Below are 19031 nucleotides of genomic sequence, written 5' to 3' on the forward strand. Positions count from 1 at the left end.
TCTGTTCTTATATATTTTGAAATATGTTTGCTGGTGGCCTGAAAGTTTCTCCTGGCATTTTATTTGAAGTTGCATTGAATTTGTAGACTAAATTTGGGAAAAATTGATATTTTTGTCATATTAGGTTACCTCATTCATGAATGTGGTATATCTCTTCATTTATTCAGGACTTTTACTTTGTTTTTCTGCTGGGTTTTACAGTTTTGTCCATAAAGGTCTTGTGCATTTTTTGTTAAGGTTCTTTTTTTTCTTTAAATTTTTTATTGTTATGTTAATCAGCATACATTACATCATTAGTTTTTGATGTAGTGTTCCATGATTCATTGTTTGTGCATAACACCCAGTGCTCCACGCAGAACGTGGCCTCTTTAATACCCATCACCAGGCTAACCCATCCCCCCACCCCCTCCCCTCTAGAACCCTCAGTTTGTTATTCAGAGTCCATTGTCTCTCATGGTTCATCTCCCCCTCCGATTTCTCCCCCTTCATTCTTCCCCTCCTGCTATCTAATTCTTACATAATTTTTTTCAGTCCAGGTTCAACCTGTAGGATATGTTTATATGTATATAATTTATTACAAGGAATTGGACTATTGATTATATGAACTTGGTAAGCAAGTCCAAAATCCATAGGGTAGGCTTTCAGGAAGGGAAGAAGTATGGTCATGGGCAAGTTGAAATTCATGGGCACAGTTTGAAGCTACTGTGCACAGGTGACAAGAGTTTCCTTTCTCTCCCCCCACCCTCCCTTTCTCTATTCAGACCGGTTTTCAAGACTTCCAACTGACTGACTCAGGCCTGCCCAAATTGTCAAGGATAATATCCTTACTTAAAGTCAGTTGATTATGGACTTCAATCACATCTCTAAATTCATGGCAACATCTAGATTAGTGTTTGATTAAATAACTGGGGACTATTGCCCAGCCAAATTGACACATTGGCAAAACCATTTAAAGTACAGTTTTGTTTGCTAATTTAAGTTGTATCTCGTTTTCTATTTGATGATTGCTAATATAAAGGAGCTATATTGATTTTTGTAAGATGATATTATATCTAAATCATTTTATGAATTCTTGTGTTTGTTCTAATGGTTGGTCTGTGGCTTCACTTTCACATTCTATGTTGGTGATAATATCATCTACAAATAGTTTAATTTGATATTATCTGCAAACAATTGTAATTATTACAATTCATCATTCTTTTTCTTATCTTATGACATTGGCCAATGTGCCCAGTGGTATGTTAAGTGGTGGCAAGGATAGCAAGTGTCCCTGATCATTCTCTAACAGTAATGTATGTCTAAAGTTCCACCACAAACAGGATGCTTGCTTTAGTTATGGTATAAATCCTTCATCATTTTAAGGATATTACCTTCTATTCCCAGTTTATTGAGTGTTATTTTTTTTATTATGTTCAGTTAGCCACTGTATAGTACATCACTAGTTTTTGAGGTAGTGTTCAATGATTCATTAGTTGTGTATAACACCCAGTACTCATCACAACACGTGCCCTCCTTTTATCATAAATAAAATTTGAACTTTATGAAATGCTTCTTCTACATCCATTTAGAAAATTATGATATCAGCCCACTGGTGTATGACTTAAACCTAGACATTTATTAACATTAAATCACACTTGCTTCTCAGCAATAAATAAACCCTAGTCTATTTTGAGGTAGGGGGCAGGTATAGTTGACACGAGATGTTTTATTAGTTTCAGGTGTACAACATAGTGATTCACCTTTTCTGTATGTTATGCTTTGCTCACCACAAGTGTAGCTACCATTCATCTGTCATCATACAACACTATTACAATATCAGTAACTATATTCCCTATGCCGTACCTTTTATTCCCATGACTTATTTGTTCCATAACTAGAAGCCTGTGTCTTTTTGCCCATTTGCTCATCCCTCCACCCCTCTCCCCTCTGGCAACCACTGGTTTGTTCTCTGTATTTATAGGTCTGATTCTGCTCTTTTAAATCCTAGCTTATTATGATGTGTTATATTTTTACTATGCTAGTTCAGTTGGTTAGCAAATATCATTTTTAATAATTTATGTCTATGTTCATAAGTAAAACAGGCTTATAACTCCTTTTTATATTCTAACCTTATTTTATTTTAAATTTCAAGTTACTCTAACTTTGTAAAATGTTTTAGGCAACTTCCCTTCTTTTCCTACTCTCTGAAACTACTTGTATAAAATAGGGGTTGTTTGTTCTTTAGACTTTGGTGGAACTCTTATAAAATTTTCTGAGCCAGGGGCTATTTGTGGTTCCATGTTGTGATAATTTGTCATCTAATATGTAGGAAAGCATTTTTCTTGTACATTTAATTTTCATTCAGAATTTATTTATTTATTTTGGGGACAGAGCATGAGCTGGGGGAAGGGCAGAGGGAGAAGCAGACTCCCCACTGAGCAGGGACCCCGATGCAGGACTCGATCTCAGGACCCTAGGTTCATGACCTGAGCCAAAGGCAGATGCTTAACTGACTGAGCCACCCAGGTGCCTGAATTTTTAATCAATATTAGTTGTATAATTTTACAAAGGCAATAAGATAGCTTTAGCTTTAGACTAATAAGTAAGAGAGTAATTGTTGAACCTGATACACTTCTAAGTGTGTTTATATAATAGATTAGGCAGAAATGGGATCCATGTGGAATACTACACAGGTCGGAATGAGTGTGTTGCATCTGAAGCTCCCTCACTGTCTCTGTGCTTCTTACCTTCTAGGACATACGGGCCGGTTATTAAAGTCTCTGTGCTTCACCAGTCTTTCCTTCCTGTTGCTGCATATCATTTTCCACATCACGTTGGCTAGTCTGGAAGCTCAACACCGTATTGGACCTAGTTACAACTGTGAGTATTATGGTAATTTTTTTCTTCATCTTATGTATGAATAAAGCTATGTGTCATAATCCTCATAGCAATCTATACAACAATTACATGATAGAATTCATGATCTTTTCTGGTCATTGGCAGTCATGTACTATAAATTCATATAAAGAAACTGTCATGGAAAATTGGGTAATACAAGCAACTTAATTAGTGAATTTTCAACAAAAATTAGATATTAGGCCCCTATTCGTATGCAAGACATTATTACTGGGCTTAATTAAAAAATCAAGATTTATATTAGTCCCTGGAGCATACAGTACAGCTAAGTGAGCAAGACATGTACAATTTCTAACATGATTAATATGAGTACAAAAATTGAATAAGATTATATGACTGTGACCTCAATCTTTTCTACAGCATAATATAAGACTTCATATGTCTTTATGGGAAAAAATGTAACAACACGTAGTTTCTTTTTTAATTGGGAGTTTTTTATTGCTATTCATATTATGTGTCTTATATGCATTGTATTTTGAAGTTACGATCTGAAAATGTCAACATCTATGTTCTTTATCTGGACAGCATCATGTTTCTAAAATTAACCTGCTATTGGACAAATTCGACTTCAGTTTTTCTAGGATGTGATTGTCTTTTGAAAAAAGCAGAAGTGTTTCAAGTAGATGGAATACAATCCTCATGTTTTAAGTTAAACCTAAAGAAACCCTGACATATTTGAAATAGATTATAATAAGTTTTAAATTGTGTTTTTCTTTGAGGAACCCATTTATGAGTTTTAAATTTCTTGATCTTTCATAAAGGCAAGCCCGAGTAATAGGAAGTAAACATACACTTCCCTATAAAATAAAAAAATATCAAAATTCTTCATGGATCAAAGACTGTTAACATAAATCTAGTGAGAGGTCATTTAGTAAAATCCATATTTATAAATTATTCAGTATCCTTCAGCATATAACTTTTAGAAAGCTACCTTTTACAGATCTAAAGTTGGTATTCATTTTGGCCATTTTATTGAGTTCAGAATCCATTGGATAATAATGCCTATCAAAATGGTTTTGTTTTAAAATCTATGATTTAAGATATGGTTCTTGTTTTGAAGTTGGGGTATAACTCATATACCATAAAATTCACCTGTGAGTGGTTTTTAGAGTGTGCAACCATTGCTGCTCTCTGATTCCAGAACACTTCCATTGGCCCCCTCCCCATGGAAGAGTAATTCCCCATTCCCTTTCCATCCAGCCCTAGGCAAATACTAATTTACTTCTGCCTCTGTTAGATTTACCTGTTCTGGACTTTTCATCTAAACAGAATTATACAATATGTAACCTTCTGTGTATGGCTTCCTTCACGGAGCATGATGTTCTCAAGGTTCATCCATGTTGTAGTGTGGGTCAGTACTTCATTCCTTTTCATGGCTGCATAATATTCCATTGTTAACATGTGGCTTTTTGGTTTGGTAAAAGTCACTTTGTTATTCAAAACTTGATAAAATGAAATGTTTAAATAATGGTACTTTAGTTACTTTAGTTATGTTATAATGATAAAAAAACATTTATTACATTTGACTGGGTTCAGATATTTTTGAACTTAGAAATATTAGCAGCCATATTTCCTTTCGCTTCTCAATCACAAATCCTTTGGATACTTCTTAAGAAGGCATTCCTAGGATCATAAGGAAAGATTTTTTTAAGTATTTATTTTATTTTTTTGCATTTTATTTTTATTTTTTTATTATGTTATGTTAATCACCATACATTACATCATTAGTTTTTGATGTAGCATTCCATGATTCATTTTTTGCATATAACACCCAGTGCTCCATGCAGTATGTGGCCTCTTTAATACCCATCACCAGGCTGACCCATCCCCTCACCCCCTCCCCTCTAGAACCCTCAGTTTGTTTCTCAGAGTCCATTGTCTCTCATGGTTCATCCCCCCCTCCGATTTTCCCCCCTTCATTCTTCCCTTCCTGCTATCTTCTTCTCCTTCTTCTTCTTCTTCTTCTTCTTCTTTTTAACATATAATGTATTATTTGTTTCAGGGGTACAGGTCTGTGATTCAACAGTCTTACACAATTCACAGCGCTCACCATAGCACATACCCTCCCCATTGTCTATCACCCAGCCACCCCATCCCTCCCACTCCCCACCATTCCAGTGGAAAGATTTTTTTAACCAAAAATGTTGTCTGAATAAAAGGCTATTGCATGGATAATGAGTTATCCATCACTGGAATTATTTAATCACAAGATATATTACAACTCATTCAGATTTTTAAAATTTGAGTTTATAAATATATATCTTGCCAGTTTCTACAAAGGAATTTAGATGCTGAGTGATATTGTGGAAACACCTGTACTGGAGGTTGTCTAGATTAGGAAGTGCAGTTCATCATTTCTTCTGACCCAGAGTCTAGGTATTTCTAATTTTTATTCAAAATGATGATTTTCGGGGTGCTTGGCTGGCTCAGTTGGAAGAACATGTAATCTTGGTGTTGTGAGTTCAAGCCCCGAGTAGGGTGTAGAGATTTCTTAAATAAATAAAACTTTAAAAAGGATGATTTTGGGCGCCTGGGTGGCTCAGATGGTTAAGCGTCTGCCTTCGGCTCAGGTCATGATCCCGGGGTCCTGGGATCGAGTCCCACATCGGGCTCCCTGCTCCTTGGGAGCCTGCTTCTCTCTCTCTCTCTCTCTCTCTCCCTCTCTCTCTCCCCCTCTGTCTCTCATGAATAAATAAATAAAATCTTTAAAAAAAAAGGGATGATTTTTCACAGTTCTACAAAGATCAAAATAAAAATGTAACATGAAATGTTAAAACAACATTCCCCTTTCCACATTTATAAGTATATTTATTCTATGTATGGCCTTCCCTATAAGGTACAGAAAGACATGCAGACTTACACACACACACGCACACACAGAGAGGGAGAGAGAAATTTGTTTTTCCTTTGTGTCCTTCTTCCCAGACAAGGAGCAAATTACCTGGACCCTTTGGTTGGATCCTGTGTTAACACCACAAAGAAGCCTGCACTTCTCAGTGGCAAAGATGTGGGGGCCATCTTGAGTGTAGTCAGAGCTGGCCTCTCGACATAAGCATTCCTTACAACTCAATCTTGGGGAGTTAACTCTGCCTTTCCTAACCTCATATCCTAAGTATTTGGGTTCTCAGATACCCAGATATTTCCATGTCTCTCTCAGAGATATTTTTATTCATGCACAATTACCATCTACTGTCAGTGAAGAATGATCTCACATACTCTCTTCCCTTCCTTTTTTTGATGTCCCCATATAAAATCTCTATTCTATTCCACAGAGAGCCAATATAATGGAAATCATAATAGTAAACTTTATTTCTACCAAGTTAAAAATTCTAGTGTGAAATTTATTCCTACAAAAGTTAATATTCCAATTTGCAGTTACAATATTTTTGATGAGGTCACCAACAGAGAAAGGATGTGCTAAAGACTGAGTTTGAAAAAGGAATTTGAACTCTTTACTTTCATTCACAGACACCTTGAAAGTGAGTTTACAGAAATCGTAAATTTCTTCTGAAAAACGAGTGATGCATGTAACAGCACTGGCTCATGGGGTGTTACAGATTTTTTTGGTCCAGTTTCATGTGTAACATTTAAAAGCAATACATTCTTGAAAAGGGATAAAAGGGAAGAGCAAACAACTTCAGAGCTTTGCAAACTAGGTTAGTCCAAGATTGACACAGAACAGGTTTTCAGCTTCAAGCATTTTTTAATGATCAAGTTATATAAACTCCAGAAAATACTGTGAGAGTGGGTAATGGAAACACTGACTTTTAATTTAGAGCTGACTTCACTTCACTAATGTTATTGTTCCTTGAGCATTTGGAGTTTCGATTACACCATCAGAGTTGTAAACACAAACTCAGCTAGTTTGATATCCTACATTTGAAGGGTAGCCTTTTTTGGCATCTGTGGACACACAGCAGCAAAATTTCAAACAAAAAGACAAAAAAAGTGTCTTGGCCAGCAGGGCTGTGCGGTTTGACTGCTTTCTCTCTGTTTAAGACATTGGTAAATTAAAATGCAATGACCCACGCAGGTCAGATTTCCCAATCGTTGAAGTCATATTCAAATTCAAGACCACCAAGTGCTCATTTATATGTGTTCAATTTTGTTTCCCTACCTACTCCTCTCCCCATTTAAAACTCATATACCTTCACCCTCATTATAGCAAAAGCTCCCAGGATCCCTCAGGAATCTAAGATACATGTATGGGGGACAACAGTAGCATTTATAAATATTGCATCATTGAAAGTTCTTGTTCCCCTAGAGTCCTGTGAATATTAACTGGCAGCAGTAAAGAGTTTTTCAAACCAGCCTATTTCGTTTCTGACTAGCTGGCAGGTTTGTTGTACAGATGTGAAACTTAACTCCCCCACCCCCTCTTTCTCTCTCTTCATTTCCAAAACAGTGCTTATAGGTAAGTGAGGAAATCTGTGGGGGCAGGGGGTACCTCTAAATTTTCCTCAAACATGTGTTGTGCTGCCTACTAAAATGTTCATTCCATCAAAACCATACTATTTAAGTAAACGTAAACCCGGTTTCAATTATGTCATTACAGATTCCATAGAAGTAGTTTGTTTGACTCACTGGTGGATGTGTGGCGATGTTAGTGAAATTTCAAGGCCACTCTGGATTCTTGTGCTGTGCTAAAGTATGTTACTGATTGAAAGAAACTTTTGAGTTCCAAATTATGAAAAAAAAATTTGTGGTGATAACAGGTACTATTTGTAGAGCGTCTACTAGCTGTCAGACCCCAGGGAGCATTATATTCCTTTTCTAACTAAGGATTCATTTTTTTCTTATTACAGATGAGCTCGAATGTTCTTAGGTAGGGTACTCCGTACGCATGACCTGGTTCCATTCTCTGAGCAGGTCCTTAGGGTGGGTCAGGCTGTGCAGAAGGACAGCCGTGCCCTGCCTGGGCTTCCCTGAGGAGGTGAGTAGGAGCTGCCGTCCACCCTAGGTTCTGAGCACCAGGCTGGCGACCTCTTCCAGGCTGGATTAAGCTGGACATAGGGGATCATTTTATTCCTACAAAGAGGTAGTCTGCTGGCCAAGCCTTGCCCCTGTAGGGTTATGCCCCCAAGGAGGTGCCTTTCTTTTGTATAAGTGCAGTGCCTTGTCTGCTGGTGGTGCTGAGGTAAGGATGAGGCTAATGACGATGAGGCAGGGGTGAGGGTAGCATTGAGCATGAAGATGAGGAAATGGGCTCCAGGAGAGCAAGTGAGGCACCCAGGCTGTCACACATCTGAACTGGGATCTGAGCACTGACCTGCCCGGCTTTCCACCCTCTTTCCTTCTATTTGAGGAACTCCTTATTTATCATCTACTTAGGATTACTTCCTCCATCGCACTTCCTAGGATTTTGGATTAGTCTAGTCTCGCAGGACTTCAATAAGTTGCTCGTAAGTCCTTATGATATTTCCTTTACTTAATTCAGTTGTAGCATTCACAGTTAGAGTCCTTTTCCCCTGAGGGAAGACCCCTCAGATCAGCTGCTTTCTCCCCCTTTAGAGGGAGAAGAATCTAGAGTTCTAATTTTTCTCACTAAGAGCACAGGAAACTGGGCCTAGAAGCCCACTGACCAAGAGACTATTATAGGCCTTAATAGTAGTTTATCCTAAAGCTCTTTTTTTTTTCTTTTTTTTAAATCAACCTTAATCTTTTTTATTGTTATGTTAATCACCATACATTACATCATTAGCTTTTGATGTCGTGTTCCATGATTCATTGTTTGTGCATAACACCCAGTGCTCCATGCAGAACGTGCCCTCTTTAATACCCATCACCAGGCTAACCCATCCCCCCACCCCCTCCCCTCTAGAACCCTCAGTTTGTTTTTCAGAGTCCATCGTCTCTCATGGTTCGTCTCCCCCTCTGAATTACTCCCCCTCATTCTTCCCCTCCTGCTATCTTCTTCTTTTTCTTTTTTCTTAACATATGTTGCATTATTTGTTGCAGAAGTACAGATCTGCGACTCAACAGTCTTGCACAATTGAGAGTGCTCACCATAGCACATACCCTCCCCAATGTCTATCACCCAGCCACCCCATCTCTCCCACCCCCCACCACTCCAGCAACCCTCAGTTTGTTCCCTGAGATTAAGAATTCCTCATATCAGTGAGGTCATATGATACATGTCTTTCTCTGATTGACTTATTTCATTCAGCATAACACCCTCCAGTTCCATCCATGTCGTCGCAAATGGCAAGATCTCATTCCTTTTGATGGCTGCATAATATTCCATTGTGTATATATACCACTTCTTCTTTATCCATTCATCTGTCAATGGACATCTTGGCTCTTTCCACAGTTTGGCTATTGTGGACATTGCTGCTATAAACATCGGGGTGCACGTACTCCTTCGGATCCCTACATTTGTATCTTTGGGGTAAATAGCCAGTAGTGCAATTGCTGGATCATATGGTAGCTCTATTTTCAACTGCTTGAGGAACCTCCATACTGTTTTCCAGAGTGGCTGCACCAGCTTGCATTCCCACCAACAGTGTAGGAGGGTTCCCCTTTCTCCACATCCCCGCCCAACATCTGTCGTTTCCTGACTTGTTAATTTTAGCCATTCTGACTGGTGTGAGGTGGTATCTCATTGAGGTTTTGATTTGGATTTCCCTGATGCCGAGCGATGTTGAGCACTTTCTCATGTGTCTGTTGGCCATTTGGATGTCTTCTTTGGAAAAATGTCTGTTCGTGTCTTCTGCCCATTTCTTGATTGGATTATTTGTTCTTTGGGTGTTGAGTTTGATAAGTTCTTTATAGATTTTGGACACTAGCCCTTTATCTGATCTGTCATTTGCGAATATTTTCTCCCATTCTGTTGGTCGTCTTTTGGTTTTGTGGACTATTTGTTTTGCTGTGCAAAAGCTTTTTATCTTGATGAAATCCCAATAGTTCATTTTTGCACTTGCTTCCCTTGCCTTTGGCGATGTTTCTAGGAAGAAGTTGCTGCAGCTGAGGTCGAAGAGGTTGCTACCTGTGTTCTCCTTTAGGATTTTGATGGACTCCTGTCTCACGTTGAGGTCTTTCAACCATTTGGAGTCTATTTTTGTGTGTGGTGTAAGGAAATGGTCCAGTTTCATTCTTCTGCATGTGGCTGTCCAATGTTCCCAACACCATTTTTTGAATAGACTGTCTTTTTGCCATTGGACATTCTTTCCTGCTTTGTCAAAGATGAGTTGACCATAGAGTTGAGGGTCCTTTTCTGGGCTCTCGATTCTGTTCCATTGATCTATGTGTCTGTTTTTGTGCCAGTACCATACTGTCTTGATGATGACAGCTTTGTAATAGAGCTGGAAGTCTGGAATTGTGATGCCGCCAGCTTTGCTTTTCTTTTTCAATATTCCTCTGGCTTTTCGGGGTCTCTTCTGGTTCCATACAAATTTTAGGATTCTTTGTTCCATTTCTTTGAAAAAAGTGGATGGTATTTTGATGGGGATTGCATTGAATGTGTAGATTGCTCTAGGTAGCATTGACATCTTCACAATGTTTGTTCTTCCAATCCATGAGCATGGAACGTTTTTCCATTTCTTTATGTCTTCTTCAATTTCTTTCATGAGTATTTTATAGTTTTCTGAGTACAGATCCCTTGCCTCTTTGATTAAATTCATTCTTAGGTATCTTATGGTTTTGGGTGCAATTGTAAATGGGATCGACTCCTTGATTTGTCTCTCTTCTGTCTTGTTGTTGGTGTATAGGAATGCCACTGATTTCTGTGCATTGATTTTTTATCCTGCTACTTTCCTGAATTCCTGTATGACTTCTAGCAGTTTTGGGGTGGAGTCTTTTGGGTTTTCCACATACAGTATCATATCATCTACAAAGAGTGAGAGTTTGACTTCCTCTTTGCCGATTTGGATGCCTTTGATTTCTTTTTGTTGTCTGATTGCTGTGGCTAGGACTTCTAATACTATGTTGAATAGCAGTGGTGAGAGTGGACATCCTTGCCGCGTTCCTGACCTTAGGGGAAAAGCTCTCAGCTTTTCCCCATTGAGAATGATATTGGCTGTAGGTTTTTCATAGATAGCTTTTATGATATTGAGGTATGTACCCTCTATCCCTATACTCTGAAGAGTTTTGATCAAGAAAGGATGCTGTACTTTGTCAAATGCTTTTTCTGCATCTATTGAGAGGATCATATGATTCTTGTTCTTTCTTTTGTTAAGGTATTGTATCATGTTGATTGATTTGCGGATGTTCAACCATCCTTGCCGCCCAGGGATAAATCCCACTTGGTCATGGTGAATAATCCTTTTAATGTACTGTTCGATCCTATTGGCTAGTATTTTGGTGAGAAGTTTTGCATCCATGTTCCTCAAGGGTATTGGTCTCTAATTCTTCTTTTTGATGGGGTCTGTGTCTGGTTTTGGGATCAAGGTAATGGTGGCCTCATAAAATGAGTTTGGAAGTTTTCCTTCCATTTCTATTTTATGGAACAGTTTCAGGAGAATAGATATTAATTCTTCTTTAAATGTCTGATGGAATTCCGCTGAGAAGTCATCTGGCCCCAGGCTTTTCTTTCTTGGGAGATTTTTGATGACTGCTTCAATTTCCTTAGTGGCTATAGGTCTGTTCAGGTTTCCTTTTCTTCCTGGTTCAGTTTTGGTTGTTGATACATCTCTAGGAATGCACCCATTTCTTCCAGGTTATCTAATTTGCTGGCATAGAGTTGCTCATAATATGTTCTTATAATTGTTTGTATTTCTTTGGAGTTGGTTGTTATCTCTCCTTTTTGATTCATGATTTTGTTGATTCGGGTCCTTTCTCTTTTCTTTTTGATAAGTCTGGCCAGGGGTTTATCAGTCTTGTTAGTTCTTTCAATGAACCAGCTCCTAGTTTCGTTGATCTGTTCTACTGTTCTTTTGGTTTCTATTTCATTGATTTCTGCTCTGATCTTTATGATTTCTCTTCTCCTGCTGTGTTTAGGCTTTATTTGCTGTTCTTTCTCCAGCTCCTTTAGTGTAGGGTTAGGTTGTATATTTGAGACCTTTCTTGTTTCTTGAGAAACGCTTGTGTTGCTATATACTTTCCTCTTAGGACTGCCTTTGCTGTTTCCAAAGATTTTGAACAGTTGTGTTTTCATTTTCATTGGTTTCCATGAATTTTCTTATTTCTTCTTTAATTTCCTGGTTGACACATTCATTCTTTAGTAGGATGCTCTTTAGCCTCCATATATTTGAGTTCTCTCTGACTTTCCTCTTGTGATTGAGTTCTAGTTTCAAAGCATTGTGGTCTGAAAACATGCAGGGAATGATCCCAATCTTTTGGTACCAGTTGAGACCTGATTTGTGACCTAGAATGTGATCTATTCTGGAGAATGTTCCATGGGCACTAGAGAAGAATGTGTATTCTGTTGCTTTGGGATGGAATGTTCTGAATATGTCTGTGAAGTCCATTTGGTCCAGTGTGTCATTTAAAGTCTTTATTTCCTTGTTGATCTTTTGCTTAGATGATCTGTCCATTTAAGTCAGGGGGGGTGTTAAATTCCCCCACTATTATTGTATCCTTGTCAATGTGTTTCTTCGCTTTTGTTATTAATTGCCTTATATAATTGGCTGCTCCCGTGTTAGGGGCATAGATATTTACAATTGTTAGATGTTCTTGTTGGATAGACCCTTTAAGTAGGATATAGTGTCCTTCCTCATTTCTTATTACAGTCTTTGTTTTCAAAATCTAATTTGTCCGATATAAGGATTGCCACCCCAGCTTTCTTTTGGTGTCCATTAGTATGGTAAATGGTTTTCCACCCCCTCACTTTCAATCTGCGGGTGTCTGGGTCTAAAATGAGTCTCTTGCAGACAGCATATTGATGGGTCTTGTTTTTTAATCCAGTCTGATAGCCTGTGTCTTTTGATTGGGGCATTGAGCCCATTTACATTCAGGGTAACTATTGAAAGGTATGAATTTAGTGCCATTGTATTGCCTGTAAGGTGACTGTTACTGTATATTGTCTCTGTTCCTTTCTGATCTATGCTGCTTTTAGGCTCTCTCTTTGCTTAGAGGACCCCTTTCAATATTTCTTGGAGGGGTGGTTCCGTGTTTGCAAATTCCTTTAGTTTTTGTTAGTCCTGGTAGCTTTTGATCTTTCCTTCTATTTTCAATGACAGCCTAGCTGGATATAGTATTCTTGGCTGCATATTGTCTTGTTTAGTGCTCTGAAGATATCTTGCAAGTCCTTTCTGGCCTGCCAGGTCTCTGTGGATAGGTCTGTTGCCAATCTAATATTTCTACCATTGTAGGTTACAGATCTCTTCTCCCGAGCTGCCTTCAGGATTTTCTCTTTGTCTCTGAGACGTGTAAGTTTTACTATTAAATGTCGGGGTTGACCTATTATTATTGATTTTAAGAGGGGTTCTCTGTGCCTCCTGCATTTTGATGCCTGTTTCCTTCCTCACATTAGGGAAGTTCTCTGCTATTATTTCCTCCAATATACCTTCTGCCCCTCTCTCTCTCTCTTCTTCTTCTGGGATCCCAATTATTCTAATGTTGTTTTGTCTTATAGTATTGCTTATCTCTCAAATTCTGCCCTCGTGATCCTGTAGTTGTTTCTCTCTCTTTTTCTGAGCCTCTTTATTTTCCATCATTTGGTCTTCTATATCGCTGATTCTCTCTTCTGCCTCATTTATCCTAGCAGTGAGTGCCCCCATTGTTTATTGCAGCTCATCAATAGCCTTTTTGATTTCGACTTGGTTAGATCTTAGTTCTTTTATTTCTCCAGAAAGGGTTTCTCTAATAACTTCCACGCCTTTTTCAAGCCCAGCTAGTATCTTTAAAGTCATGACTCTGAACTCGAGGTCCAACATCATACTAATGTCCATATTGAGTAGGTCCCTGGCTGACGGTACTACCTCTTGTTCTTTTTGCTGAGGTGATTTTTTTCGTCTTGTCATTTTGTCCAGAGGAGAATAGATGAATGAGAGAACAAAATGCTAACAGGTTAACAACGTCCCCAGCAAATATACTGTATACAAATCAGAAAAGACCTGAAACCAGGGGAAAAGAAAAGGAAAGAAAGAAAAAAGAAGGAGAAAAAAAAAAGAAAAGAAAAAGATAAAAACAAAAACAGAACCATACAAAAAAAGCAGAATATGATCAAATATGATCAGGCTCGTGCATAGATCAGTGCCACACACTAGATTTTGGGCGTATTTTGGTCTGTTAGAAAAAAGTGCCTCCTAAAATTTTAAAGGATAAAAGACATATATGTACAAAATAAGGGTCGATACAATGAAGGGATGCAGATGACTGTAAAGATGAAAAGTATAAAAGATTTTATAAAAGGAATTGATAAGATAAGTTGTTTGAAAAAAGAAAGAAGAAGATTTAAAAAAAAAACGAAAAAAGGGAGAGAATGTGGTCAGGCAGGAGACTAGAACAAAGCCATACACTAGTGATTTAGGGTATATTTTGATCTGTTAGAAGAAACTGTATCTCAAAATTTTAAAGAGAGAACTTATATATATATATATGCCAAAAATAAGGGTAACTACTATGAAGGGATAAAATATGACCCTAAAAATGAAAAATAAAAAATGTTTTTTTTAAAAAAGGGATTGATAAGATGTTGGTTCAAAAAGGGAAAAAGAAAAAAAAGAGTTAAAAAAATTAACTTTGATGAACTAATGAATCACGGTAAAAAAAAAAAAAAGCCATGAATTCTATGTGCAGTATTCCCCTAGCGCTGGAGTTCTCCCGTTCTCCTTGATGGGTAAACTTGGTCTTGGCTTGCTGGCTGTTCGTGCTGATCTTCTGGGGGAGGGGCCTATTGCCGTGGTTCCTAAATGTCTTTGCTGGAGGCTGAATTGCCCCGCCCTTGTCGGTCTGGTCTAAGCAAGGGGCTCCAGTTTGCTCTCAGGAGCTTTTGTTCCCTGCAAGCTCTCGGTATAGCTTTGGAGGTCCAGGGCGAAAATGGTGGCCTCCCAATCTCCACCCGGAGGAGCCGAGAACTCGGGGCCCCGCTCCTCAGTGCACCCCCAGAGAATAGCAGTCACTCCCGTGTCCCCGGTCTCCGGCCGCACTCCGTGCTCACCCGGCCTGTTACTGAGCGTTTCTATCTCTGGCACCCGACCCCGTGTGGAGTCTCCAAACCCAGCAGATCCCTGCGGTGCGCTCCCGCGCCGCTCCTCCCGGGGGAGAAAGGGGAGTCTCCCCGGCTCTGCCGCTTGTTGGGTCCCTGCTGGAGGAGCAGTGGCCCGACTGGGCCGCGGATCACAGTTTGTGGCAACCCCGAGCTGAGAACCCGCGCTTCAGCTCTGTCTCTGCAGCCGGCTTCCCCGCTCCAATACCTGGGAGCTCTGCCGCACTCAGGCACCCCCGGTCTTTCTGTGACCCCGAGGGTCCTGAGACCACACTGTTCTACGAGGGTTCCACCCCCCGCTTAGCCACTGGAGCGCCGTCCCTCAGCGGAGCCAACTTCTCAAAGTTCCGATTTTGTGCTCCGCGGTTCTATCACTTGCCAGAAGCGGCCGACGGAGGCCCCCTCCCCCGCCGTCTATCCTCCCGAATATCGCCTCGGATTCACTTCTCCGCACGTCCTACCTTCCAGTAAGTGGTCGCTTCTCTGTTCAGAGAGTTGCTGCTATTCTCCTCTTCGATCTCCCGTTGAGTTCGTAGGTGTTCAGAATGGTTTCATCCCTATTCAGCTGAATTCCTGAGACCAGACGAAATCCAGGTCTCCTACTCCTCTGCCCCCTTCTCCGCCCCCTCTATCCTAATGCTCTTCTGTGATCAAAACATAGGGTTCCTGTGCTGAGACCCAATGTATGAAACATTAGAGTGTGATAAGAGCACTAAGGGACAGACACGGGCCTGGCAGTTTGGCATTTCATCTTGATGATTGTGAGGTGGATGCTTAGAGTGAGCCTCTCTTGTGAACACTCTGCTTTTTGGTGGCAGTGCTGACTTGTCTTTTGGCACATGTAGCCAGAAACTCCATCGTTAATCATGCTCATCATTAATTGTGTTAATTAGAGATAGGCCCCTAGATTTGCAGAGTTACTTGATGAGTCCATCCTCATATAAATAATCCCTATGGATGGTCTTGATTTTTTACATTTGACACAGTACTGTGGAGGAAAGAGTTAATATTTATGGAGTGGGGCACAAAATATGTAAAAGGAAACTAGCCCTGTGCTTGCTTGAAGAGTAATTTTGAAGTCACTTCCTGCTGCTTGCTTTCTCCTGGAAGCTAGCCTGGAGACCCTGGGAGGTAGCATCTGGAAGAGCCTTGATTCTCCTCCTCCTTTTCTTCTCTCCCCTGACAGCTTCCTGAAAGGACATACTGCCTCTCAATACAACCATTAGAAAAAAATCCAGACCAAGTTATAATCCCCTGGTCATTTGTGCCAGGATGAGGGTATTGGTCTACTTTTGTCTTAACTAAAATAGTCTAAAAGCATCTGGATCATCCATACACCTTCCAATCACATTTATTATAAGTGCCTTATTATTATTATAAGTGCCATTATTATAAGTTAGCCTTAGGTGTTATTTCCGTCAGCCCGTGGTAGTTGAGGCAGATTGCTGTTTCAGTCCCCTGACACAGGCACGTGTCAGCCTGTGATGGGGCCTGGCGCTCAGCACTGTGGGTAAGGAGGGTGGTTCCAGTCTAAGACTAATTTGTGATCTGTAGTCTCTGCATGGGAAGCATTGCTGAAAGAGAACTCTGGCAACCTGAGATTTGATGGAGCCTACTTTCTTGGAAGAAGGAATACATCCAGTGTTTCCTGTCAAAAGCCAGAATTCTACAGGCAAGAGGGAAGATTCAGAGGGTGGCACCATGCGGGAGAGAAACCACATCAGGATGAAAATTTCTTAGGCCAGCACCTTGCTGATATCTGATTTCTCTTGGCGTGATAATCATGCAGTTTACATAGTGTTTTTCAAATAGAATATGTCATTTTATTGGGAGAAAGACTTTTCATGAGAATTACTTCTATTATCCAGTAAATGAATAAATGCAGGATCTTGCGTGACCTTGGGCAAGTTACTCATCTCTGTGCCTCAGTGTCCTTGACTGTGAATGTAACAGTCTGCCATCTCAAAGGGTTGTTGTGGCGGTTGAGTTAATCCGGTCCATGGCCTTAGAAAGGTGCCTGACCCACAGTAAGTGCACATTAAGGACAAGCTAGTATTACTGTTGTGGGTCTTATTAGAGGAGTCATCTTTCTTGCCCAGGGTTATGCACAACTACAAAGTAACAGGAACTGCTCAGAACTGAATCTTGTCTCCAAATTATACACAATCACATGGATAAAACTTTGAAATTATGAAATGTATGAAACTTCCATGGTACCAAATAATTCTCTATTATAATCTTTATCTTAATTCCCTACTAATTCTGTTATATTTGGATTTATACCCACTCCCCGTGGTGTGGTTGAAATCCTGGATAATAGGGTAAAATGGTGCAGGTTGGAAGATGGTGTCAGTGACATGTGTATTTAGTGACACGCCAGTCGCCTTCAGTGCTTTTTTTTCTCCTCTTCAAGAGCACCTTCCCCATTGAAAACTCCCACCTCACCTGCCCCGTGGCTGTGGTGCTGGGTCTGGACTTGTGAATACATGACAGTCCTTTCCCCATTCCCTCCCTGCCCCAAAGCTTGTCATCCACCCCATGCCCTCTAGCACAGAGGACTAAGTACTAATATATTATTCACTATTTATTACCCTTTCTATGTTATGGAATTTTAGATGAGACAAAGGATTAAAATGTTAGGAAGAGAGGTGCTAACTTTTTCTTTTTTGGTAAAGTACACTAACACTTTACTCATATTGTCTCACTTAAATTCCCCCATGTCTCTGAAAACAGACTGGTTCTCACTACCATGTTACTGACAGGGACGTGAGGACCAGAGGTGGAGAGTGTCTTGCATAAGGTCACTCAGTGGTAGAGCCAGAATTCAAACTGAGGTCTTCTGGACTCCATAGCCCATGTTCTTTACAGTGTGTCATGCAGCCTTGTAACTGTGCAGGGAAAACTTTATGGAGAAGTTGGGCTTTGGTTAATTAGATTCTGAGAAATAGATAAGATTAGGGTACACAAATTTGGGAGGATCTGCTGGGGGAGAGGATAATTACTCTGCCATACTCACTCTAGGTAAAGCATTAATTGTTGGTAGTATGTTTTACTTGGCAAATATGGGCCTTTAAGACTATCTTCACCCCCAAGAGTGAGCCATGTGGACTCTACAGGGCTGCATGTTTGGGTGTATGGGTGCAAATTTGCTGGGGGTGGGATGCTTATTTCCTATTCCTGCCTGATCCACTGCTCCCACCTGCCTCACTTTAGGTGGGTCCTTGCTAACAATGGCTGCCCTCTGGTCTGTGAGTGGTTTTAACCTGTCTTCTTCAAGCCTGAGAAAATTGGAGGTGTTTTTTTCCTGAACATGTTAATCAGTCAATAAATCAACAAGAATGTATGGGATGCCTTTCGGTGTGTGGAAATCTACTTCCCTGAAATGTGAACTCCTGAGATCCTGGATCCTGAGACTGTTTCCAGAATGACACATCATATAGTCTAAGGTGTTCTCTACACAACAGTCTTTCAAATATTTGAAGGCAGCTGGGATGTCACATCTAAGTATTTCTTTCAGATCCATCTTGAGTCCCTCCGCTCTGCTATCTGCTCAGCTCATCAGAGTCTTGTGTGGATGTTTGGAGAAGAACACATCAGTGTCTTATCAGGTGGGGTAGCTGTGGCTCCGTTAATGCCAAACATCATGGGGCTGTGACTTTCCTTGTTCTGGAAACGGTCGTTTTCCCCATAGCTAAAATTATGGGTCTGTCATGTATTGTACATTTGCCATGTAGATCTTTTCTTACTTAAAATATGCAATCTATTTCTTGTGCAATCCAACTTCTAATTCCCTTAAGGCAGATGTCCCCCATCCTTGATTTGGGATTTTGATTCTCCTTGAGTAGAACTCTTTTCTTACCATATATCACCCCCATCTCATCCCTAAACGAGGTAAAGTGTGCGTAGCTCCTGGCACAGATCAAGCACACCAGTAAGTCTTGTTTTCCTTCATTCTTGCTCCCACCTCACCATATCTCACACCCAGCTCCGCCCCCCTCTTCTTCATTTTTTAAAAAATAACATCTTTCTGGTTCTAAGTTTTGCTCTAAAT

General features: G+C 40.0%; 1 protein-coding gene across 1 annotated transcript in view; it reads left to right on the forward strand.

The window, feature by feature from the left end:
- The window catches only part of PIEZO2 (piezo type mechanosensitive ion channel component 2), a 526331-nt gene that overhangs the window by 176193 nt on the left and 331107 nt on the right, over positions 1 to 19031 (forward strand). The window contains exon 3 of the mRNA XM_035724088.1: positions 2734 to 2859. Coding sequence (XP_035579981.1) covers positions 2734 to 2859 — 126 coding nt within the window. The remainder of the gene's footprint in view (positions 1 to 2733; positions 2860 to 19031) is intronic.

The sequence above is a fragment of the Zalophus californianus genome, chromosome 14, assembly GCF_009762305.2.
Source record: "Zalophus californianus isolate mZalCal1 chromosome 14, mZalCal1.pri.v2, whole genome shotgun sequence".
NCBI classification, from domain to species: domain Eukaryota; kingdom Metazoa; phylum Chordata; class Mammalia; order Carnivora; family Otariidae; genus Zalophus; species Zalophus californianus.